The 25,749-nt window shown below is 44.8% G+C and overlaps 1 protein-coding gene across 4 annotated transcripts; it reads right to left on the bottom strand.

Moving 5' to 3' along the window:
* Nucleotides 1-1,324: 1,324 nt before the first annotated feature.
* SP2 (Sp2 transcription factor) lies at nucleotides 1,325-23,956 on the bottom strand. Of its 4 annotated transcripts, none has more exons than XM_027872908.1 (9): nucleotides 23,893-23,956; nucleotides 22,493-22,602; nucleotides 13,220-13,300; nucleotides 10,595-10,674; nucleotides 8,566-9,540; nucleotides 5,657-5,969; nucleotides 4,159-4,333; nucleotides 3,649-3,842; nucleotides 1,325-2,653 (listed from the first exon to the last, which is right to left on the bottom strand). In XM_027872908.1, exons 3-9 carry the CDS (start codon nucleotides 13,278-13,280, stop codon nucleotides 2,553-2,555), a joined length of 1,899 nt encoding a protein of 632 aa, XP_027728709.1. In that variant the 5' UTR covers nucleotides 13,281-13,300; nucleotides 22,493-22,602; nucleotides 23,893-23,956; the 3' UTR covers nucleotides 1,325-2,552. The 4 variants fall into 4 exon arrangements, with proteins under 4 accessions (XP_027728709.1, XP_027728708.1, XP_027728711.1 ...); XM_027872907.1 differs by lacking the exon at nucleotides 23,893-23,956 and adding an exon at nucleotides 22,975-23,348; XM_027872910.1 differs by lacking the exons at nucleotides 13,220-13,300; nucleotides 23,893-23,956 and adding an exon at nucleotides 22,975-23,348.
* Nucleotides 23,957-25,749: the final 1,793 nt, after the last annotated feature.

Here is a 25,749-nt window from a genome sequence, read left to right as displayed (position 1 = left end):
AAATGGTGTTCAGACCTGTTATTTCATCAGTGTAGAGAGTTCCCAGTGAGGAAATTCTCTTTTTTAATACAGATGGGCCACTGTTCCGTAATCATCTTGAATTGCCAGTGGAAAAATCAGGTAGACACAACCTATGACTCTGTCTGCCAATGTCTGAGTCCCCAAATAGTTTTATACTATTTGGGCAACATCCTGTTCTTAACACCTGAGCTCCAGGTGACTGTAGTGTGGATTTCACTGCCATTATAAAGGAAGCATTGAGATGAAGGACATGGAACCTGCCTTAGCTGGGGTCAGACCCCACGGCCAGTGAGCTTGGAGCCTCTCCTTTCTGCCATCCAAAATGCTGTAGGTCAGGGCACTGGCTCTAGCTCATGACGACGTGGTTTTAGGACAGGTGTTGGGGGCCACTTAGCTTTGCAAAGAGAAGTGCCCTAATGTTTAGAAAGCACTTTCCTTACAATAAGTCCTTCGGAGACATGTAGTGACAAGTTTATCCTCATTTTACAGATAAGAAAACTGAGACTCAGAGAGTTAAGTGCCTTGTCTTTGGCTAATGGGATAGAGGCTGGGATTCAAGCCTAAGTCTGCTGACTCCTAAGTTCAGCAACTGTATGCCATTCCACCTCCACACTATTAGGCAGAAAGCTGGCTAGTAAAAACTGGTGACCAAGGGAATAGAGCAAGAGTGTGGATGGCTCAGGATAAGCTGTCCCCATCCTCAGGGTTCATGTCCTTCTTCCAGCAAATCAGAATTCCTTATCAACAAGGAAGACATCTTGTATCTTGACCCTGAATCGAGCTCCTTAAGCGCTTCCCAGCTCCATCATGGAGCTGAATTCATTGATAGGAGCTTTCCCTGGCCTCTGCCCAATGTCCCTCCCTTTCTTCTCCGTACCTAGGGAAGGAAATGCAGAGAGGCTTGCTCCTCATTTTCATAATCCTCCACACTCTCACACCCCAGAGGAGGCTGCTGCTTCTGCCAGCACCGTGGCTGATGGGAGTGCTGGTGGAAAGTCTCCTTCTCTGGCATCAGTTTCTCCTCTGGGAAAACTGGCCCCAAGAGGAAAAAATGAGGGCATTTACCCAAATGGATCCCCCATGGGATTATGCCATTATTGGACAGGCATGAATGGGAATACCCAATTTTCTGGAAGTTCAGCTGGGAATCCTTGCTAAGGGTAAGAAGGGTAAGGGATGCCAGGCCCTACTTTCCCCCAGCTCCTCTAAGCTCCTGATGCTCAAGCCTCCATCCCCATCTTGCTTCCTCTCCAGCGAAAACTCTCCAGGGTAAAAGACAAAGGAAGCCTCAATGCCAAGCTGCTGACTTTGCCTCAGGCAACTAAATTTATTAGCAAGAAAAAAATTCTTTGTCAGCTCTGTGCTGACCAACAAAGTACATTGTTAATAAAGGATAACAAATCTATCACTTAATTCAAAAAACATACCTCAAGCAGTTACAACTAAAAATAAAGTGGATTTTTGTTTTAATTTAAAAGCCTCAAAAATAACAAGCAATATGTTTTTAAACATGTAGTAGACACAATATTGTCTATTATACAATATACACTATACACAAATGGGATCTGAGTGGGGGTATGGGATGAGAAAAAAGTGGAAAGGGGAGAGGGACAATATGTTTGTGTGTGTGTGAGAGGGTTCTTTAAAAAAAAAATCAAATTCCGGATTCAAACTGAAATTTTATGTTATTTAGAAGTGAAAAGTCTATGGAGAGGAAAAAAAAGTTTTTCTGTTCATCATTGTCCAAAAAAACAAAACCCCAACCCCAAACTGAAAAAGAGGAATGGGGAAAGGGGGAAGATAAGGAAAGGAAAAGGAAGCAATTAAATAAAACTATTTAAAAGCGCACACAATACACAGTGTTCATTATCTGGAGTATAAGGCAACGTTCTTCATAGAAAAACAGGGAAGATCAGAAGGAGTCTGTGGTTATATATACTTTTAAAATATAAAGTTGGAATGTGCTGGAAGAAAGTGTTTTGTTTTTTGGGGGGAAGGGAAGGCAGGCGTCCTTCCCACTTTCTCTGTGGGTGGCCCTTGAATGGGGGCTCTGGGACTCAAGTGTTGGCTATGTTGCTGCCGTGCTGCCCTCAGGTGGGAGTAGGGTATGGCAGGCCACAGGAGAGGGGACAGCACAGGGGGCTGCATCTGCTTTCTGGCTCCCCTACCCTGGGCCACATCAATGCTATGGGATGGGGAAAGAGAAAGGAAGGGGACTCACTTGGCTCCTCGACGGAGTGAAATTCATGTTTTTCCTTTGGAAATAAAGGTTCCCACTCGTCCTGGTTTAGAACGTCTCATTGTACATGGCCAATGTCCGGGATCTGGGCCAGGAGCTTATGGTAGAGGGAAGAGGGGCTGTTGTGGCAGCCAAATGGCTTAGGAAGGAGGAAACATGGTTATTGAAGCCCCTCTCTGCAGGGCCACAGTCAGGGAATAAGGGGGCAAGAAGTCAGCCATGGTGCCTCTGATTCTGGGGGCCCCAGGCTGAATTGGAGTTGAATCTGCAGGGCCTTCAACCGCTGTAGGCTTTACAAATTCTTTGTGACCAGATGGGTCTTGTAATGCTTGGTTAGGTGGTCACTCCTCATGAAGCGCTTCTGACACTGGGCACACTCGAAACGCTTGTCACCTGGGGAGAGGAGAGGCCTGTCATCCCTGCAGCCTATGTTCTAGATTCAGGCCTGGTCATTCTGCTTCTCCACAGAACTCATTCCCCAAAGGCAGGAAGGAAGAGGGTTGAAGGGGGTACAAACACCCAAATGAAGATGTCACTACTTTAATCAGGTCCAACCTCAGGTCACATGTTAAACTAGCTTCAGAGACTGCATTTCCCTACTGCCTATCATAGCAAATCCAGACACTGAGGCCACTTCAATTCACCTCCTTTCTTATTAGTCAACACAATTTTTTTGTGTCACTAAATTCATCTGTTCCCTAATCCCTTGTATATGTTTGTTCATTTTGGTCTCCATGCTTTATATTATTTTCTGCACCTGAGATGATGCCCTATTAACTGCTTCCTACCAGCCTACATCCCTTCCTTCCAAACAGGAGGAAAATGTTTCATGTTTGATTCCATCCCTTTCTAATCTCTTCAGCACTACTCTAATTCTAGCCATGGTGTTTTGCAAGTGGCTCTTTTAAGTTGTTTCATGAATGCATTTTTGTCTCTCCAACAATGATGGTGCCCTCCCCTCCCCAATGGCCAGGATACTCTGTTTACCCAAAAAATAACCAACCCCTTAGGGACTGGGCAGAAGAACTATACCATCCATTTTTTGTGGTAGTTAGCACAGTGCTCTGCACAGAGGGATGAATGACAGAGTTGCTGCTGCAAATTCCAGCCCCACTCAGGAAAGGAATCATAGGATCATAGATTAGAGTTGGAAGGGACCTTAGAGGTCATCAAATCCAACCCTTCATTTTATAGATGAAGAAACTGAGGCCCAGGGAAGGTAAGTGACTTAGGCAGAGATAAGAGGTGGGACTAGACCCTGGATCCTATACCCCTTCCACTGTCCTACCCTGCCTCCCAAGATTTTGGCTCTCATTTGATGTTGTCCTCACACGCTAAGAACTGGGGTCGCATGGAAATGGTGGGCACTGGCTAGGCAGGGGTCTGACCTGTGTGGGTCCGGGCATGCCGCTGGAGTTCATCACTACGCGTAAACCTCTTGCCACAATAGACCCAGTTACAGACGAAGGGCCGCTCTCCGGTATGCAGGCGTACGTGGGCACGCAGCAGCGATGTCTTTCGGAAGGTCTTTCCACAGTCAGGGATATGGCACACATGCTTTTTTTTACCCTGCTCTCCAGACCTAGAGACGGATTTGGAGGGAGGGAGTAGAAAAAATGAAGGGAAGTTGAGAGAACAATAGGATGGGTTAGGAGAAACATGGAATGAGTGGAAGAAGATAAGACAGGAAAAATGGCAGGAAGAGGACAGAATTGGGGCGAAGATAAGGCAGAGGGCCCACACAGGGCAGAATGGAATAAGATAGAGAAAATGTAGTACAAGAGTCCGTGTTACCTACAACAAAGGTCAGTGGGCCTACAGACTTCCTGGACACAGAAGGTGAGGGGCTGGGGCAGAAGGGTCCAGGCTCATGCCAGATCCTCTTATCTTAGAATTACCTTTTCTCCCCATCCTTGCAATTGGGGCAAGTACAAGCCATCCGCCGCCTCTTCTCCCCTGGCTGCATGTCTCCTGCCAGTGCTTGCTCCATCTGCAGCTGAATCTGTGTAGGGCTCAGGCCACTGATAGTTAGGTTGTTCCCAGAAACATTCTGAACAGTGAGCTGCTGCTGCCCTGAGTGAAGGGAAGGAAAAAAAAATTCAGGGTGAAGAAAATGGGAGGTGGGTATGGAGGCCTGGCTCAGAGGATGGTCCCCTCCCCACAGGTGGAACCACTTCACTAGACTCGCCTCTGTTTGGACCTAGAAAAGCACTCAATGTATGGTTTCCCAGGAGCTTCCATCCCAGAGATCCTTTGTAGCACCACCCCACCCCCAGCCCCAACCCTAAGTTACAGGATAGTCCTCAGGGATGTATATCCCTGGATATAATTAAGAAACAAGCTATAATAATTGATCAGGGCACTTTGGAAGAACTAAAGCAGAGGTATCACAATACTTCTGAATACAGCTGAACCAGATTAAAATGTCAGTGGGAAACATTTAACAAAAGAAATAAAAATACAATAAAACACAGATACAACTACATTCTAAACTAAATTAATGTCACTGATATGGATCCTTATGTATGGATTAATGCTCCCCTACCCCATTTCTCTTTGAGTCTGACACCACAGTTCTAAGGTAGTGATGCAAGAGCTGAATGACCTTGAGGAAACTGTACCATTCTGGGTCTGGGGGGACAGAGCTTCTAACTGACCAGGAACAAGAGAAAGAATAGCCCCCTTTCCACCTTTTCACAGGCAGATGGGAAGACTAAAATGCACTAGCTAAACTTCTTAAAAGGAAGTAGGGAAATTGAAAAAGCTATCAATAGCCTGAAAATAGTTCTTTGCTTAGTTACTGAATGCAGTTAAAAATGTCCTGGTCATCGGGTCACCACATAGCAGCTATTTATTTGCAAGGGTGATAACCTATCTGCAGTTGCCAGCACTAGGCCTTGCCCATACCCTGTCTGCTGAGTAAGGGTCCCTTTCACCCTCAATGTCTTATTCATCTAGTTAAGCCCACCAGACTCTTTTATCCCAATTCTCCCCAGCACTTAGATCCTCACTTTGTAGCACATTCATTTGCATGAGTCTGGGTGTTACTGTGGAAGTGTTTCTAAAGATTTTCAAGTGTCCTGTCTCCTCAATCCCTATGTTTGCCATGGTACCTTAAGGGCCTTTTCCATTTGCCTTATAGCAGAAACCATCCATATGTGTTGTCTCTCCCATTAGAATGTGAGTTCCTTGAGAGGAGGGACTGTCTCCCCTTTTCTCTTTGTATCTCTAGTGTTTAGCACAGTGCTCTACACATAGTAAATGCTTAATAAATGATTTTTCATTCATTCATCCCTTCCTCCATCATAGTACCAAGGACAGGGCACATAAAGACCACCCAGTCAGTGTTGTTGGCAGGCAGACTGATGGACTGAAAGGCAGACAGAATCCTCTTACCTCCAGTGTTGGTGATAGTGACAGGCACACCTTGGACCTGGACACCATTGATATTAATGGTCTGCATAGCTTGGGCAGCTGCTGCCAGCTGGGCTGCATTCAGGCTGATGATGCCTCCCGCAGGAGCAATCTTTGGCAGGGGCCTTTCCTTTCGAGAAGCAGCAGAAGAGTGCTTTTTACTGGTGCCTCCCAATTGGGGGCCCCGGGTTACAGGGCTACTACAAGTCGTGGTGGAAGCAGCAGGCACCGTCACTGAAGGGGGTTCTTGTAGGAGGACTGTCTGCAGCTCCCCTGAAGGCATTCTGATATAGATCTGGTTGGGGGTGAGAGGAAAAAAGTTCAGCCATCCCAGTGCAGAACCTATTGAGAATCAGAGGCATTGACAGGGCTAGTCTAAGTCCTTTTCTTGAACTAACTCACAGATGGATGTACACCTTAAAAGTTCCTCAGGCTAGCTAATGGTGAATGTTCAATGGAAACCAAAATCTTCTTTCTCAGCTATGAACAGTTCCTGGCACATTGCTTTACATGTTGTAGGTGAACAACTTCTATGTTGATTTGAACAATTTAATGTTCTTAATCAATACCAAAAAAGTAAACAAAGATCAAAGAATTACAATTTTTTTCAGTTGAAAGGGGCCTTATAAGTCCTTTAGTCAACTTATTCCTATCAAAGATGAGAAAACTGAGGCCAAAAGAGGTTACCAGGCTTATTCAAGACCACTACAAGTCAGTGACAGTATGAGAGCCATGTTCACACTTCAACTGGGCATTTTTTTGTGGTGTTCTTTTTTCTTTGGGGGGTGTGTCAGAGAATTTATGGGAGGCTGATGTCTCACTGTCGCACAACAACCACATAGAGTAACAACAGATATACACACAGCACCTTACACGGGAGAGCTTATTTGGGCCTCCCCTAACCTAGTGTGAGGGGGTTACTATAGAAGAGGAAACTCCATGGTCATACAGCCAGGAAGGGTCAGAGGTGGCATCTAGATCAGGTCTTCCTTACTCCAAAGAGAGCACCTGCTTTACACGACAGCTACTGGGCTCTCACAGATGGTCAGGGAATAGGGTGTTTGGATTAAATGTTATTTAGTGTAAAATACCAGCTATTATAATCACTAATCCTGATGTTTAAGAATTTAAAATAAAAACCCTCTTGATAATTTTTTTTACAAAAGAATTAAAAGTCTGAGCTGAAATTTGCAAGTACAGATACTCTAAAATCTTGTCTTTCTCATTTTCAACTAAGAAATAAAACTAATTTTCTATTCTGAAAAGGGAAGGGGGTATTTAAAGCCTTGTTCTAAAGTACAGGTCTAATTTTATGAGAAAACATCATCATTCCTTGGGTTTTTAGGAATAAGATCTGCTTGCCATGTTTGTGTTTTTATAACCACAGGTATTAAATGGAATCAGTCTAAGTAGTGACTTAGATGAGGTCAAGATTCCATAGATGGAATGCCCTAGAATTGATCAGGACCCAACCTGAGTAGCCAGGGAACCAGTAAATTCATTTATTAGTTGTTAGACTTCATATCCCGGAGTCTAAGAGTCATGCTTATACTTCTGTTGTCAAGGATAAACATAAGACTAGAGCCTCTTTCCTGCAGTCAGTAGGAGCTGTCTGTTAGTTTTCCAAGTGTTTGTGTAAGTACTTCTTAAATCGGCAGGATCCTATCCCTCTGACGATAACTTTATAGAATGAGAATTCTCACTAAGGTACAGGATCTTATTTAAACTGATAAAAGATTAGTCTTTACAACTTCCCTGGCTTCCTTTATGACTCATCTCAAATCCCCCCTTTCCACAAGAACCTTTTTCTTCTCAGACCTCCTTCTAGTTACTCTGTATCTCATATGTACCTAATTATTTACATGTTCTCTCTCCCTTGTTAGAATGTAAGTTCCTTGAGGACAGGAACTGTTTTTGCCTTTCTTTGTTTTCTTAGTACTTTGCACATGTCTAGCACGTAGTAAATGATTAATAAATGTTTGCTGACTATTTATTATAATTGTTTCTTGTTCCCAGACATTAAACCAACCTTTAATCTTGATATACATGGTCAACTCTTAATGATTATCTTACAGATTTTCCACTTTGTGAATTATTTGTATCAATTTTCAAATCCCCAGCATGTTTCAGGGCTGTTTCCCCCTTACCTCCCATTCATTCATTCATTCGTTTCCTTGACTGTCAATCATCAGAATACAATTCCTCAAGTAAATGCACTTTAATGCTGGCTGCCAATTCTGCTACAAAAAATATAACGAATGTAGTTTAAGGTATAATAAAAATGAGCTTTGGGTTTGGATTCTCTGTACAACCCCTCTCCTCTCTTAATAAGTAAAGCAGAGACCTGCTCTGCTTCCTGATAGAGACAGAGAGGACAAAAGACATGGCGAATGTGCAGCAGCAGCAGCAGCAACAGTTTTGCTCACTTGTTTCAATGCCTCACTCTGTGATCCAGCTAGATTGTAAACTCCTTGAAGGTAAGAACTATGTATACTTTTCTTTACCTAACCCTGCCAATACATACACACACAGTGCCCAGGAATGTGCTGGCTATTCAATACCTGTTGAACTGAACCCTCCTCCCACTCTAAGGTCACACCCCTTCTTCCTGTCTAGTTCTCTTCACTGACCAAGGACTAGGAAACTTCCTCTAAACTTTGCTGCCATTACAATAAAACCCCAAGCCCTGACTATTCTAAAACACATCCATCTGTTGCCTCACTTCCCAAAAGTCAAGCTGATGCTCTGTGCTTATAAAAGCCCCAGTGGAAGGGGAAGTGCCCCATATTTTCAATCCCCAACTACAAAGTAGCTTCAGCATTCCCGAGGGAAGGGCAAAGGTGAGAAGGGCAGGAAGGGGGCTGAGAGATGGCCAAATGGCAGCAAAGTACCTGAGTCGGTGTCGGCTCAGGCGTTTGGATCTGAAAGTCCTGGGAGGGCTTCTGGGGGACAGTGGGGAGTGTGGCTGAGGCTGCCTGCACCACTCGAAGGGCTTGCTGGGGGATCTGCACCACTTGCTGCTGCTCTGCCTTGGGGGGAACCACCTGCACCTGCTGTACCATGGCAGGCTGGCCCCCTCCTGGACTCTGCACAATGAGGAGGTTGTTTCCTGCCTGGATGATGTTGTCTGCAGTCGTCTCAATCAGCACGGTCTCTACTTGTTCAGCTACTGCCATGGCCGGTTGTGAGGAGGCGGGGAGACCTTTTTTCCTCATCTTCTTGTTCGGCTTGACCAGTGAGGCAGTGGTGCTCTCAGTGAGCAGCTGAGTGGGGGTGCCCGTGTCTGGGGTGCTCACTAGGTTGTTGACGGGCAGAGTGAGGGTCACATTGCCACCGCCACCTGTCAGCTTCACCACACCCCCTGGGCTCTGCAGAGGTGCCGCAGAGCCAGCCTTCTGGACAGGGGCGGGCTTGATGGGGACAGGCTTGTGGCTGGATGGGGAGGGAGTGATAATGGCTTGGTTGGTGCCAGGGATGATCTGTATCTGGTTGGTGAGGTTAGGCTGGACTTGGATGGTTTGCCCACTGCCTGCTTGAATCTGAGGAACTGCTTGGTATTGAATGTTGGCACTAGACCGGGCTCCTTTGTTGATCATCGTAGGGTTCTGGATAGCAAACACCAGCTGACCTCCCGGATAAGATGTGCCCAGTTGTGAACCTTGGACTTGGAGTATGTTCCCTTTCGAGGACAAGATCCCAAAACTGTTCTTGCCCGGGCTGAGGGGAAGTGGGGCAGGTTTGATGGGAACAAGTTTCCGTGGTGTGGGCTGGGGGGGAGCAGGAGGTGTTACAGCAGCTTCTACTGCAGGGGGACCAATTTTGCTACATGTTGCAGCAAGGAGGGCTAAGGGTGACGGCTGGGAGTCCTGCAAAGACCCAAGAGGAGAAAAGGAGTGAGAATAAAGAGCTTACTGTCGCCCCCTTCTTCCCTCTACCCATTTTTGTTCCTTGATCTTTGCCTCTCTATTAGCTAGGCTCTTAGCAGCATAGGTCCTGGAAGGGACCTTAGGTCACCTAGTGCAACCCTTTAACCTCCAAATGAGGAAACTAGGACCTAGGGAGGTGAGGTGATTTGTCTTTTATTCCTCTTCGGCTGCTCTTTCTTTGCTATGGCACGAGCCCTCTCTGGTCTGGGTAGGCAGAGTCCACCAGGGCCCTTCCTCCCTCTTCCCTTGGCTTCTCCCCAATCAGAACAGTGACGGTTGTCCATCAGGAAGGAGGTGGGGATGGAAGCTCAAAACTAGTGTTCTAGATTTTTCAACAGAGAAAATGCCTTCAGAGATCCAAGGGACCCTTCTGAAAGAATTCCTCGGAAGCACCACAGGGGTGTGATTATTCAGAACAAACTAACTTAGCCTCTCACCCCCAGTTTCCCCCATCTCTTGCTCCCTCCTGCCTTTGTCTCTAACATGGGTCACTCATCACCCTTAGTTCTTCAGCTGTGTTAGGGAGGACAGTAATATCTACCACAGGAGGGAACAGGTGAGAGTGGAGGGAGAAATCAACCCTTTCCTTCCTAGTGTCCAAGAGAGACTGTGCTCCCAAACACCAGTGAGTAAAACTAGTTGTCCCACACTACAGTGAAGAGTCATGTGCTTGTGCTAGGACTGACTTTTCCAGGATCTATTCTCCCGTAACAGGCAGTGGGGCTTGGTTTGCAGTAGACACTGGAGTTTTAATCCTGGTTCCACTCCTCACTCACCATATGGGCTACAACCTTAAGGGAGTCACTTAATCTTTCTGGGTCTCAACTGCTTTATTTAATAAATGGAGATAATTGTTCCTATCTATGAATAGGATGAAAATGGACCCTATTACATAGGGTGCTTCTTGGGACACCCTGTACAAGAGGAGCCCTTTGAGGCAGGATTTCATTTTCGTCATGCTAAGAACGTCTGGGCTCATGCAGAGCCCCCTCACCTGGGCAGTAGAGGCAGCGGGCTGCAGGTATTCACTGGGACTAACAGCAGCAGTGGCAGCCATACTGGTCTGTTGATCTTCTGCAAGGAACAGAAAGAGAAGTGAAAAAGAGGCCCCCAGAAATTTCTCACTTTGTGTTTCACTCATCGTCTATATCGACCACCCCAAAATCATGACAGTGTTTACCCTTTCACACGACACCCCCACTTTCAGTTACTGAAAGGGTCAAGCACCTCTCCTAGCCATCCTGATGCTCCTCTATTCAAAATCTATACCCGTGTTTCCATGTTCCACCTCTGGGGGATTCACAAGATTTCCAGGACAATGGAAAGACACCCAAGTGTTCTTTGTTTAAGATCAGCTCTGCTACCCAGAGACATCGCCTCCCTCTGCTGGACAACAGCAGGAGCATGGCTCCTGTCTGGGAGGGAGACAGAATAATTCGGAGGAAACTAGCTTCTCTGCTAAAGCTGACTTCAGTTCAAGCTGGGAGGCCAAGTGCCAGAGGACCATGCTGCCAAGATTCTTGCTGGGCAAAGCGCACCAACGGCCTTCAGCTGTTTCTGGTGGTATGGCACCATAAAGGCAGAGTAGCCTCAGAGGTCTCCAGCACAGAGCACAGAATATAGTTTATAAACAAAGTGAACAAAAACGTGAATTTGCCATTTTGACACCAAGTTTCCTAAGTGTCACCCAGGGGCTTGAGACTGGAATACAGCAATGGAAGAGTATGACTTGTTCAAAAAGAAACATCTAATAGTAAGGTGAGAGAATAGCATAAAATTACACATTTTTCAGAAGGAGGTATAGAATAAAAGTAGAAAAACATCAATGCTATTGCCGCAGGAGTACATTAAAGGGCAGGTGTGGACAACATTTTCCTAAAACAGACTACAAAGTTGGATCATAGGATCACATATCTAAAATCAGAAGGAACTCTAGGGATCAGAGGTCCCCTCCCTAGGCCCCACAGATAGTAAATGGCAGAGTCAGGTTTCAAATTCTGGTCCTGTGCTTTAAGTTCAGCCTTGTTTCCAATATCCCATGAAGCCTCTGTGGTGCAGAAAACAAGACCAAGTAGTGATAGAGGACTTCTGCTAGACAGACATCACACAACCAGTATTTATTAAGTATCTACCACATACAATGGCACTGTGCTAGACACTAAAGGGGACAGAAACAACAGGGCCCTTGACTTCAAAGACGACCTACTACCCAAGGCAGATGACCTGGTCTCTCCTGCTTCCTCATCACCACCAAGTCACCGTGCTTAAGAAGGTGCTCACTCCTTGACCTCTGAGAGGGGGTAGCCCTCATTCCTTTCCTGAACTCCACTCTGGCATCATCAACTGCTTGATGGATATCTCCATGTGGATGCCTCAGAGATATCTCAGCTTCAACAGTATCCCACATAGTACTCGCCATGTTTATAAAGCTCCATTAGCTTGCTAACTTCTCTATTTCTGTCGAGCGTGGTTCCATTCTTCCATTCTCAATCCTCTGCTCTCACTTACCCTTTATCAGCAATCAATTGCCAGGTCTGGCTAATTTTACCTCTACAACCTATCTTTTCTCCACTTATACCACAAGCAGTACTATTTCAAACTCATATCACCTCTCACCTGGACTATTGCTGCAACTAGTCCCTCCCCCTCTCCAATCCACACAGATGTCAAATTGATACCTAAAGCATACTCCTGATCATGTCACTTCCCTACTCAAGAAGCTTTGGTGGCTGCCTATTGCCTCGAGAATAAAATACAAAGTCCTTTGTCAGGCACTGAAAGGCCTTCATAATTCAGACTTGCTTGCCCTTCCTCTCCCTCCTGAAGTCTGTGTTCCAGCTAAACTTGTCTCCCATACGTGACAATCCATATCCTTTGAGGCTTGCCATATAGCTGCTTATTTCCAGCTCTTGGAATCCCCTATCTCAGCCCAGGTGCTACCTTCTACAAGAGCCTTTCTAGATTCCCACAGCTGTTAGTCCTCCCTGCCCCCTCAACGTAATTTCTTGGCACTTCTTTTTAAATGATTTACTTGTATACATTTCCCCCCCAGGAAAAGTAAGCTCCTGGAGAGTTGGTACTGATTCCTTGTCTTTTCATCTCCAGCACCCAGAACAATACAGGGACACAGCAAGACCTTAAGAAGTCAATTGAGACCCTAACCCTAAAGGGAATGGTGTAGACTGGGAGTTACTTTCCATGGGGAGAAGAGAGATTTAGGCTACTGCTCTGCCCTGGGGCAGGTGAGAGGGTTAGGGTCTGCAGAGGACATATGATGAACAGCCCTTGGAGATAGGCTGGGCTGGGAAGGCAGAGGAAGAATGGCATGGCGGTGCTGGGAGAAGAAAAATGAAGGGATAAAAAGGGGATAGGAATGCCTTGGGGATAGCAAATGTGGCTATGTACAGAGAGGTACAGCTGGTAGATTTTATAGCCAATTTTTAAGTTTCCTTTGTAGCAGGATAGGGATGAGGACACTAGAAGATTCTCCTCTCCCTCCAACTATACTTGTAGGGCCATGTCAGGTTTGTTTTTAAGTACCATGGGATGTGAGACCCTTTATTATTAAACAGAAGCAAACAAAATATCAAGACAAAACAAAAAATAAATCGAAACCAACCTGGCAAATATAAATGATGACATGACCCCTTTCCTTCTCCGATGATCTTCACTGAGAACATTGCTGTCCTGAAGGCTGCTCCTAACAAGACGACGAGGAAAAGGTACTTGTTTCCCAGCCAGCCTCGGTCATGGCCAAACAAGTTGCCCTAGATGATTAAGACTACAGCAGGCAATAGCATCCACTGGGGCTGCTACTCCCCCTAAAAGTAGAATATCTAATAAAATGGTGAACAGAGAAAGTAAAGAATCTCTCTCAGCAAGCTACTACATTTGATTTAATTCCTCCAAAGAAGAACTGAATGGTGAAACTCAAGTGGAAGAGAGCTTCGAAGAAACTGACCAGACCATTTTCTAAGGGTCAGAGCTAGGGATGATGATGGGCAGAGTCAGAATTATTCCCAAGGGTTCAAGAAAAAGACAGAAAGCTATGTTCTATGGCCAAAGATCCAGAAAGGAAAAAGTTTAGAGGGAACAGGTAAAAAAAATTCTGACAGTACAAATTATCCTGATAAGGAAGAAAGAGGTGGCAACTAAAACACTTCTCAGAGAGCTTTCTGACAAGCTGAGATATTTATATGGCAAAAAAAACACAAGATGGGCACCTGCCAAAAGTCAAATCCAAGAGAGCTGCATGAACCGATGACGAGTGCCAGGCTCGTGAAAAGCACTTCAAATGATAAAAATGGATTGGTGAAGAAACGTGACAAACAAGTAAGGATTACACTGTTTTGGGGGAAGAAATTACATTAATAATGACAGAGAAAACAACTGCTATTTTGATTTTTTCTTCTCCACCAAGGAGCATGATCAAAAAAGGGTAAAACAAATATAATTATGAAGGAATTAAAGCCCAAGGTGGGAAAGAAGATGGTAAAAGAGGATCAGGCTGCTTTAAGTAGGTTTAAGATTCCAAGGCCAAATGAATCACATCCCAGGGGACTGAAAAAATTTCTGGATGTGACCATGGAAACAATGTCAGTAATCTTTAAGGAATTATGGTGGAAAGGAGATGTGCCAGAAAGCTGAAGATGAGCAGATGTTTTCAAAAAGTAAATACAGGTAGATTTCCCCAGAGTGCAGAATGATGGCCTTTTTGTCAATTCCCAAGAAAACGTTAGAACGAATTTTCTAAGAGATGGTTTGTAAGCCCTTTGAAGCATGAGTTTGTTTCATTAACGATTGAGTCATGCCAAACTGGTCTTATTTCCTCTCAAGCAAGCTTACTAGTCTGGTAAATCAGGAGAATACTATGGATATAGTATATCTTAATTTTTTGCAAGGCATTTGACAAGTTTCTCATGATCTTATTATGGACAAGATAGAGGATGAAGAGGAGGAGTACAGTGGCTGATTCACTGCTGAATGAACAGCTGTAGTTGAGTACTATATGGATGTGATTATGATGCCCCAGGGTTCAGGATGCAGTCCTGTCCTGTTTAAAATCTGTGTCTACAACACGATTATAAAATTTACAGGTGACACAAAATGGGAAGGAATAGCTGCAACGTCGGAGGACATAATCAAAGCTCAAATACATCTCAACAATCTGGAATAACAGGCCAAGACAAAAAAGATCCTCAACAGGAATCTACACAAAGTCCTATGCAGTCTGAGGTAGGTATATCAGCTAACAGTGCGACATGACCCGAAAACAGTGAATGCAATCTTACTACATCTACGTTAAGTATAATGCCCATAACAAGGAGGATACTATTAATTGTGCTCTACGTAACAACCAGACCACATTATGTGCAGAAACATTTTTAAAGAAACACTAACAAACTAGAGCACACCCTAAGGCCTGTGACTAGGCTGGTGAAGGGATCCTAAAACCATGTCCCAGAGGGAACAGTTGAAAGAATTAAGGATGCTTAACCAAGAGAGGAGAAGACTTAGAAAGGTTACACTATGTCTTCAAATATACAATAGATCGCTATGTAAAAGAAGGATTCAATTTATTCTGTGGAGCTCCAGAGGGTAGAACTAGGGTTTATAGGTTGAATTTATAGGGAGGCAGATTTTAACTTAGTAGGAGGGGAAACCTTTAAACATTAAGAGCTATCCAAAAATGCAATGAGCAGCCTTGTGAGGTAGTGAGCACCCTGTGACTTCAAGCAGAGGCTAGATGACTATCTCTCAAGGATGCTATAGAAGCAATCCCTGCCATGACAGGAAGCTGAATTAGATGAAGTCCCTTCAACTCTAAACTTCTGTCATTAATACACACACACACACACACACACACACACACACCAACAACAACAACAACAACAGCAACAGTATTACAGTATTGGAAGTTGTTGCTTTTTAAAAAAACTCCTTGGCTCAAGCTTGCTTTGTTAATAATGGGGAATTATTCAGCCTGGGCTTTTCCTGTTCAGTGAAAGGAATGAAGAGGAGTCCTGGGACTCAGGGTGGCACAGTGGAATGACTGCTGGTGCTAGATTCAAATACTTTCTCTGGCATGTACTACCTGTATGACCTAGGTTGAGTCACTTAACCTTCTTGGGTTTCAGTTTCCACATCTGTAAAGTAAGGGGTTGGATGAGATGGTCTCTTGGGTCCCTTCTATGACCTTATGAATACAAAAGACAATGAGAAGTGACCTTACCCACTCCAGTTACACTTTTCCTATTTTGCTCTTGCTTAGCTATCATTATCGGTTAGTGCTCAAAAATGTTTGGAGATTGGGTTGAAATCAGTTAGCTGAATTTTCTTTGGATACCAAATGTGGACTGCTCACTCTTGAGGCTGTACTGTTTCACTGTAGTTTCATTTCCTCCCCAATTTGTTCTTGAAAGAGTTGATGCAGGTGAGTTGAAATAACCCCACAAATGTTTGTGAATGGATCTAACTGGGTCACCTAGAACTTTGGGGCCCCTAAGGCCACAAGCTGGATCCAGGGAAACAGAACAATCTGAAATTCCACAGAAAGAAAATAAGGCATTCCCAGCAGATATCTGAAAAGGAACAAAGGTCTAAGAGAGACACAAGAAGTTAAAATTGCAATGCTATGACGCAAAGCATTTGAACAGATAATAAAAAATCAAATTGGAACTTAGAATAATTTGGACATGAGGAGGCTTATTTTATGCAAGCTTTGTTTTTCAAAAAGTGCTAATGATTACTGAAACAATCTTTGGCTTTTAAAAACTTTTTCAATAGCAGCCTTTTTTTTTTTTTTTGCAGTGGGTAGGGGGAGGGGTCATATACCTGTGATTTCATCATCAGAGGCAACTTAGGGTGAAGAAACTCCTCTTACCAATAATCTGCAATTTAAGAGTCTTACAGAGTTGTTTGGGGACAATGAGAGGTTAAGTGACTTCCTCACGGTCACACAGACCAGTATGTGAACCCCAAGGCAGTATTTGAACCCAGGCCTTACTATTTTCAGACAAACAATTAATATGCTATTACCAATGTCTTATGTAGCTACTGAAACAGGTCCAGCAAGAAGTGTATTTAACAATGTTGATTAGTGGTGCTAATACCTGTATCCTGAAATGACAAAAGTGACTTTCTTTTAGAATTATGCAGCTGAGACTGTTCACTGATTCACTGTTGCAGTTTCTCCATTATTATACATATTCAGCTATGTCTCCTATATTTTCTTCCATATTTAAAGATGGAATCCCTGAGTACAACACCTCACACATGGTAGCCTCTCAATATAGGTTTGTTGAATTGAACTGGGCGGCCAGAGGACCAATTAACAAGCACTTATTAAGTGCGTGATATGTGCCAAGGACTATGTCAAGTTCTAAATATGGCAGCAGCTAAACTGGTGGCTATGGATACCTCCTGGGACTTCCCCCTGGAGTCTCCTTTCCCTGTATTAGGCAATAATTTAATTCTCAATCCATCAAAAGCTCCCTTTCTTTATGATTCCTGCAGATCCTAATGTTTAACTCCATGAACATGGTCTAGGATGATTTCAGGCCACAGGTAATGGGGGGAAAGAGCAGAGTCCAAGAGAAGGGTCCTATATTCTGAGATTTCGCACACAGGGTCTTTTCTCCTGGTTTCAATTCCATCAAACCACTCATGAGACCTTCTCTGGCACCAAATATAAAAATGCTTAAAAATAAGAGAAAAAGAAACATGAGGGAAACACTGGGAAACAAACAAAAAAAGCACTGTGTGAGAAAGGCTTTTTCTGCCTAGAAAGATAAGAAAATTTCTTAGGTTAACTAGGGGAAAAAATCTTTGCAGCATATTGCTCTGATAATAGTCTACTCTCCAAGACAGATAAGGAATTGATACAAATATATGAAAACAAGAGTGATCCCTCAGTAAAGGGCCAAAGGATATGAAGAGAGAGTTTTCAAAAGAAGAAATGAAATCAACAACTATATGAAAAAATTATCCAAATCATTACTAATAAGAGAAATGCTAATTAAAATAACTCAGATTCTACCTCATATCCATCAACACAACAAAGATTACAAAAGAAAGATGACAAAAGGCCATTGTTAGGGGGACTATGAAGGGGTCCAACTATTCCAGAAAGCAATTTGGAATTATATTCCCAAATTTACTAAAGTGTGATGCCCAGTGATATATCAATACTAAACATATACCCCCAAAAGGTCAAAACGGGTAAGGTCCCCCACATACAAGAATATTAACAAAAGCACTTTTTTTGTGGTAGGAAAGAACATGAAGCAAAGTGGGTGACCAACAGTGAATGTAGTTATTGTTCACAATATTACAAATTCAGAGAAACCTGAGAAGGTTTGTGGAAACTGACATAGAATCAAGTGAGCAAATGCGGGGAATGATTTACAAAGTGACCACAGTGATGAAAGAAGAAACTCTAAACAACTTCAGAACTTTGATCAACACAATGGTCGGTCAGTCACAGTCTCAAAAGGTTGATGACACATGCTTTCCACCTCTTGGAAGAGAGAATGAGACATACATTTTCAAACACAGCCGATGTTTTTATTTGTTATACTTGACTACAATTATTTGTTAAATGGGAGGGGGCTTCTGTTGGAGGGAATTAGGCAGAAGGAACTGAGGGACAGTGATGGTGATGTAAAAAAAAAAGAAGAAGAAAAAAGAACAATAACAAATTATTAAAAGTACACAGGAGAGAGAAGAGGGAAGTTCAGGAGACACAAACGGCAGTTTTGTTACTAACACGTTAAATTTAATACATATTTTTAAAAGTTTACGTAACAGAAGTTCAATATCATATACAATTCTTTTTTCCTGTTTCTTGAATATTTGTACTTTACACGTTTGTAAAGTTCATAATAAAAAAGGAGGATTTTTTTAAAAATTCAAGTTGTGAATCTCAGCTTTGCTTTTAAGAATCAAATCAATGCCCAGACCCCTAAGGGATTTTCTCCCCTTATGTATTTTGATCATCCTTGTGATATTTGGGGGCCAGGGGAGAAGGCCTATGTATGACATTTCCTCTGGAGGAATTTCAACTGCTTGCAACATTCATTCTGCAGGATATTTTGGTCAGCTTGGCCAGGCCAGCTGCCAGCAAAGCAGCTTCTCAGTCCAGGCTTTCTTTGTGACTCCTACTGAAGGGATTCATGGCTGATGGGGGAGAACCAAGCTCTGGCTGGTTCTTTAGAATAAAGTTGGACTACCAAAGGCTGCTGGTTTAGATGGAAAGAACAGTTAGATCAGTTGTTAGATTCCAAACCAAGCTTACATACTTCTTAGAGACAACCTTATAGTCAATCTAACAATCAGTTGAGAAGCTTTTCAACAAACAAATGCTAAAATGGGAGTGATTCAACAATACCAAACATAAGAATGCAGAGGCTATGATCCTTCAGCGTAGCAGGCCAGAAAAGCACCATAAATAAGTAACAGAGATCTTGTCTTTACAAAGTTAAGGAACAGAAGACCACTCTCCACATGACCATTTGTAAATGATACACATTTCAGCTCAAAGTCAAATTTTCCCACATAGAGTGAGACAGGTTTCCTTTAAGAAAAGGAAGAAAAAACCAGATTGAAATAGATTTATCTAGCCATGCTCCTGTTAACTAAAGTGGTTGGCTCAGCTGGCTAGAGTACCTGGTGCTAATTCGAGGTTGTCTCCCCACACAGTTTGGTTAAACTGTGCTCTGTCCCTGTCCCAGAATGAATAACTCCCTTATCCCAACCAGTGCATCTCACAAATGACATTGTTTGCAAACTCAACTGAATGATTCAATGCAACCCAACCCCATTGCTAGAGAAACAACATATGCCTCATTTTCATACAGCAGAAAACCTATTTTACTCTCCCCTGCCCTGGCTACCCCATTTAATATATATTTTAGGAAAGCTGTTTTCCAGGTACGTTAAGAGCAAGGAGTCTTGATAGGTGGTCTACACAATACCAATAACTCACTTGTATGTTCCCATCCCATTTATTTTTCTCTAGCTAATGAGAGTCTCTCATTTGTGGATTTAAACAATGTTAAGGTTTTGTTCATAATGGAGAGGAGTCTGTAGAAACTGGGCCAGAGATGAGAGTTAGAACTCAAGCTCTTTAGATCTGATAGAAACATTCCCCTCACAGGGGTTAGGAAACTACCAACTGTTTTCAACAAATGGTGAGCCTCCATTGTGTTTGTTCCTTGAGGGGCAGGAGTGAGTCCTTTCCTAAGGACTAGGATTATGCAGGGACTTCCCAAGTCCATCTACCACACTCCCCTGATTTGTGATAATCACTCACCCAATTATCTATGGCAAGAATCAGTTAGTGAGGGGTGATTCCTTCTACTCAGTAAAGAGTGCTGGTTTACCATTTACATTTTGATGAATTGGAAAAGATCAAGTATCCACTAAGAACAATACTCTATTTCAACTCACACAGAAGCCTATAGAAAGGATGTTACCTAGAGAACCAGTTGAGAAGGAAGAAAGGGGAGATCTGGAAAGGAAGAGTTAGGTGCACCCACACCCCTCGGCTGTATAAACAACTCTGTGGCTGGGATGCAATGAACACAGCCCTAGTAGCTGAAGCCAGTGCATAGGGGAAAATTAGAATCTCGGAGCCCAAAGGCTCCTATTCACTGTCATAAAGAAGACAAGTCACCTGGGGTTAAGTCTGTGGCGCAGTGCGTGAATTACAGCAGTGAAACTTCTGCTTAGATAACACTGATGAGTCTAACAAATGAAACAAAGTGAGAACAGGATATGAAATCAACTGAAAAGAGGATTTTAATAGCTATGTCCGCGTGATCTTCTCATGACTCAAACAATTTTGGCACCTCAACACTGCTTCCAGCTACTCTTTGGGTGTGAATTGAGAGGCATAAACTGGACACTCAGGAACTTCAAAACCCCTTTCCCAGAGCACAGCTCATCATCCAATGGCAAAACTGCCCCAGGGCCTCTCGTGATGAGGGCCTTTTTAAACACCCACATCAGAAGTATCTGAGCGTCTCTTGGAAAGAATCTTTCATCACGTCATTTTAGACAGAGGGCAGCAGGAGCTTGGCTGTGCCTGAACTGGGAAGGACAATCCTACCGGCACCATAAAGATGGAAAGGGGGTTCTTTTTCAGTCTCCTGAGTAAGCAAAGTCATTTTCTGCTCCGGGAGTCTGTCAATTGGAATAGACTACAATTTCCACTACAATCCCCATCCTTGAGAATACTTCCTAGAGAGAATCATATTTTTTCATACCATTGTCATTCCCTATTTATTTTGGTGAGGGCCAGGAACTAGAAACACCCATTCCCCCCCTATTCACTCACTAGCCAGTAGTAAAAGATCCTTTCTCTTTGCTAGGGTTTGTAAGCTTTGCCCACAGGCAATGGCTGGCTTCCATAGGTCTGCTAAGGGAATACAGCAAGGAAAAAAAGAGCTCTTGTTTGAGAGGAAAACTGAGGCTTCAAGAAAAAAAAAAGTATAAGCTCTATGGAAGAAGACATAAAGGGAAAGAGAGCTGCTATTTACATACATTGGATGTAGAAACACTACAGGAAGATCCATATCTTTTAGGATACACCATAATCTTTTTTGTTTCCCAGCACTGCTTGTGTCTAGAGGCTGGGCTTTCCTAATTCATAAGTTGGTTGGAACAAATTCATTAGCCAGCCAAAATAGAGGCCCCAGATTATGTCTCCTTACAAATTCCAAAGCAATTATTATTGGAGTTATTGTGTACATATTTAACTTTAAGCCTGTAGCCCAGAGGGCTTCAGAGTGTACAGTCTGACCTGCCTACCACCTACTCACACAAACACAGATGGCTGACTACTCTATCACTGTAGTCCCACACTATTAACTATACCCTACAAAGGCTTTAAAGCAATGCTTCCCAACCTTTTCCATTCCGGTCTTCTCCACCCATCAATAAAAAGGGTGGGGAGAGAGAAAAAGTTCTTAATTTTAACTTTCCATGACATCTTGTGGTTGGAAGAATCCCAATCATGGAAATCTGGTAGGGGTGTGTGCATTCCTGGAATAAGCAAGGAACTCTGTAGGCCTTTAAAAAGCAAATGCTTGATTAGGGTGATTGTGACAGAACCAAAGAGAAAGAGGAAAAAAAAGAATACAGCTGTGCACAAGCTAAGGATGTTTGAGTTCACAGGTTTGCTGCAATATATTAGGACACTTTTACAACACTCTAAAGTGTTGTGACATGCTGGTTGGGACACAATGCTTTAAAGCAAGTTTGCTAATAGTCACTTGTCCACCGGGAGGAACCATTTAGGACAGGCAAGTAGGAAAAAAAAAATAGCTATTCAACTACCATTGACTCTGTAAGGAAGGGCAGGATAGCAAGCTGGTTATCAGGAAGGCTACAGGAAAGTAAGAATGGAAATGAACACTTCACACAGGCCAAATGATGAAAGTGAATAGTTACTTCACCTATTACATTCTTGCTGTCATTAGGCACCCCATCCTTGTGTCTCTAAATGGTTGTCTCACCTCATCATTCCTTCAGTTTCTACTGACAGATCTCCATAGGACCAAAACTTCCATAAAAGATTTTGTAAAAGAAAGGGCCAGTCTATGGGCTGCCGGGAGAGATGCCAAATTTTTCCTCTTGGAGTCAATTTTTTCTATGATTTGGCTTCTCTCCCCTGGGGGCAAATAGTCAGATGAGGTAACTGACGGAACTAGCCAAACCATATTTTTGGCAAGAAGTATGCCTTTAACAGTCAAATGGCCTGCTCTCCAAATCCAGAGTTGGGTCAGACCAACCCAGTGGAAAAACAAAAACAAAAAATACAAAAACAAAAAAACCAAAGAGGATAAGCATCTGCACAACCGAGTGGAAGAACAAGAATTAGAAAACTTACCAATCGCCCCAGCCAATGAGAATCCATTTCCAACAGGTATTAACGCCTGTTAGAAGCGACTGGAACATTCACATCAGCCCAATTGGTAGGTTGTCTGACAGATTCGCCCCCTTCATTGCGCACAAGAATTTAAAAACAAAACAAGATACTGCAGTTATCTTCATTATTCCAGAAAAAGACCGTTTCTTTCTTTGCTTTTTCTATGCACAATTGTTCCCTTGGTCTGGGCTCTACCACCATTTTCCTTCAAAGCCTCTCTTTGACAACCTAAACTTTCTTGCCCTGGAAGAAGCCTTGCAATCAGCCAAAATACCAACTCAACTTTTGGCCCTCCACGGACGTGCAGCCCCTTAAGGGGAACAACTCGGCTGCCGTCAAACAGGGCGCACTAGCACTCCCTAAGACCATCAATCGCCTCCCTTCGTCCTTCAATAAAGCCCATCAAGAGGAAGAGGTGGGGGTATTGCTTATAGCAGAACTACCTGGCTCTTTCACAGGGAAACAACCCTGCTGTAGCAAGCAGCGACCTCAGAAGAAGATGAGCTTCAGGAAACACCTACTAAGTAAAGCCCGACTGTGCCCCCCTGGATAGTTAATTAAGAAACGATTCAACATGACAGCACACTGAAATCGAATCCAAGGAATGCAATGAGGGCAGGTTCTCAAAAGGCCCGGAGAAGACACAGGTTTGGGGTTTTTCTGGTGGTGGTTTGTTTTGTAAACTAAAATGAGAAGGGAGTCGGGAAGGGAAGCCGAGGGCAGGGAAGGGAAGGCACCATCCGCTTTATCTTTATTTCTTCGGGGGCCCCCTCAGGAGGCCCCCTACCGGGGGCTTCCTTCCAGACTCCTCCCCTCCCCTCCCCCCTCCCAGCTAACGCCCGGGGCTCTGGGCCGCCCCTGGGCCCCGACGCTCCCACAGCCGCGCTAGGAGCCTGAGGGGCCTTCGGGGAGCCAGGCGGGGGCCTCGGAGCCTCGGGGCGGCTCGGGTGCCCGACCCCGCCTCTCTAGGGGAGATGCATCCGCCGGTGCCCACAGCCCCCGCGGGTGGGCTTCGACCGGGGTGGGGGGGTCTGCCCCCCCACGCCCCGAGGGGAGGCTCCGGCCCCGCCCCGGGGACCCGGGGGTGCCCGCTCCGGAAGCGCCGCCCTCCCGCCCAGCGGGCTCCGAGGGGGCGGGGAGTCGAACGCCCCCTTCCGGGTGCCTCAGCCCGGCCGGCCAGCCCCGCTCCTCCTCCGGGCGGGAATCCTCCCTCCCCCGTCCCCCCCCTGCGGCCGGGCCCCGGCGTCTGGCCCAGCCCCTGGGGGGAGTCCCCAGTCCCGACCCGCCCTCCCCAAGGCCCTCGGCCGCTTCCTCAGGCCACGGGGGCCAGGAAGACCCCTCCGGCAGCGGCCGGGACCCACCGCTCATTACGACATCTTCCTCCCTGGCCTCCGCCGCCTCCGCCGCCGCCGAGAGCCTGACACCGCCCGCCCCGGGCCCGCCAATCCCAGTGCCCGCCACCGCCCGAGCGACGGCGGCTCCTACCAATGAGAACCCGACTTACAGGGACCGACAGTCTTTACAGCCAGTCGCCGAAAGCCTTGGAGAGCGACGCTGAAATCTACCAATCAACGCATGAAATTTCATTGATGGACAGACTTGCCTACCTACCCGAAGTCAGGTCGAGAATGAGTGACAGAGAAGCTAACCAATGATCCACTAGGCAAAATCCCTCCCCTGAAGAGGTTGACGGACGGCGACAGGAAGCCTGAGGGGGTGGAGCTTACCTTCAAAGTGCTTTTCTATTGGTTATATTTGACCCTTCTCCTCACTTCTAACCCCGGAGTTACGAGGATTGACCTGTCCTAAAGCCAATCAGAAGCCCTATGGGTAAACTACACAAATAAGCCAAGTAGTCTGGCTAAACACTGCGCACACTATGCAGATGTATGTTCAGGTTCTAGGTTTGCTGGATGCGGTTAGTATATGTACTGCTACAGCCTGGCCGCGAACGCTTAGGCCTGCCATGCCCCGTCGTCTTCCTGCGTCCTGCCTTGGGGGGAAATGTGAGCCCAGCTAAAGCACTGCTCAGACTCCCCCCCGCCCCCTAGGAATGGAGCGGCCCCCCGAGAAGAGGGCGACCGAGTGGGCCTGCATTGTAGACACAGAGGCAGCTGAGGGGAGCAATGGATAGGGCGCTGGGTCTAGAGCCAGGAAGATTCAGACACTTCTTAGCAGTGTGACTCTGGGCAAATCACTTAATCTATCTTCCTCACTTTCTCTATCTGTAAAACAGGGATAATAGCATCTACCTCCGAGGCTTGTTTGTGAGAACCAAATGAGATATATTGTAGAGCGCTTTGAAATTATCAAAGTACAATATAAATGCTAGCTATTATTTACCACTCCAAACCCTGGGTTTGGATATCCCCCACTACAAACTGACATTTTAAAATTGTCCTCTTTTCCATCCCTTCTTCCTCCCATTTGTACTGCATGTACAGGACATGCATAGGGAAGATGAGGAAGGTGGGGGGCAGAAAGACATTGCATTTTTCTTGGTAAAATGTAAACTCTCAGATTTCAGGTAGACACGCACGCACACAGGCAGTTTTTCCTTCTTGCAAAACTCATCTACTAATTTATCTTCCAAGAACCTTCCCCTTATTAACGGAGGAGGAAGAACCTACCTTTTCCAAAAGATCCTTTTTTTCTTTCTCCAGCTTTATCCAGCCTTGCCGTCCCACTGGAGAGGCCCAACAGAAAGCTTTACCAAAAGAACAAACCTGAATTTCCCCTCCCCTCAGTACCCCTTTTCTGCTTTCTCACTTGTCGGTCCACCTACCTGCTGCCATCTTCCTGGAGCCGAGACTGGGAGGCTGGTGGGTCAATGCTCTTGTCTTTTCGACATCTGCCAGGGGTGACTGTTCCACTCTTGTGTCCCTTGTATTTGCTCCTAAAGGGCAGCTCCTTCTTATTTCCAATCCCCTTCTGGTTCCCTGGACTCTTTTCCCCCAGTCTCATCCTCCCCAGTCCCCACTGTCTTCTCTACTGGATCCCTATGTTCTCTTGAGGGTTCTCTTTCATGGCCTTGTCCCCTCCTCTGCTTCTTTCTCTCTTGTTCACCCTTTTCCTTTTAGATCCCTGCTACTCTGCCTCTCTACCCCCTTCCCTTCACTTTCCCCTTCCCTTTGCCTGCTTCCCCGGGATCTCCCCTACTGCATGTAGTTACTCTTTGCTTTGACTATGCCTTTGGCTTGTATGTAGGGAGCCCCCAT

The sequence above is a fragment of the Vombatus ursinus genome, unplaced genomic scaffold, assembly GCF_900497805.2.
Source record: "Vombatus ursinus unplaced genomic scaffold, bare-nosed wombat genome assembly UNPS02014801.1, whole genome shotgun sequence".
NCBI classification, from domain to species: Eukaryota; Metazoa; Chordata; class Mammalia; order Diprotodontia; family Vombatidae; genus Vombatus; species Vombatus ursinus.
Note: the sequence above shows the minus strand (reverse complement) of the source record. Positions and strands in the feature narration are given on the sequence as shown.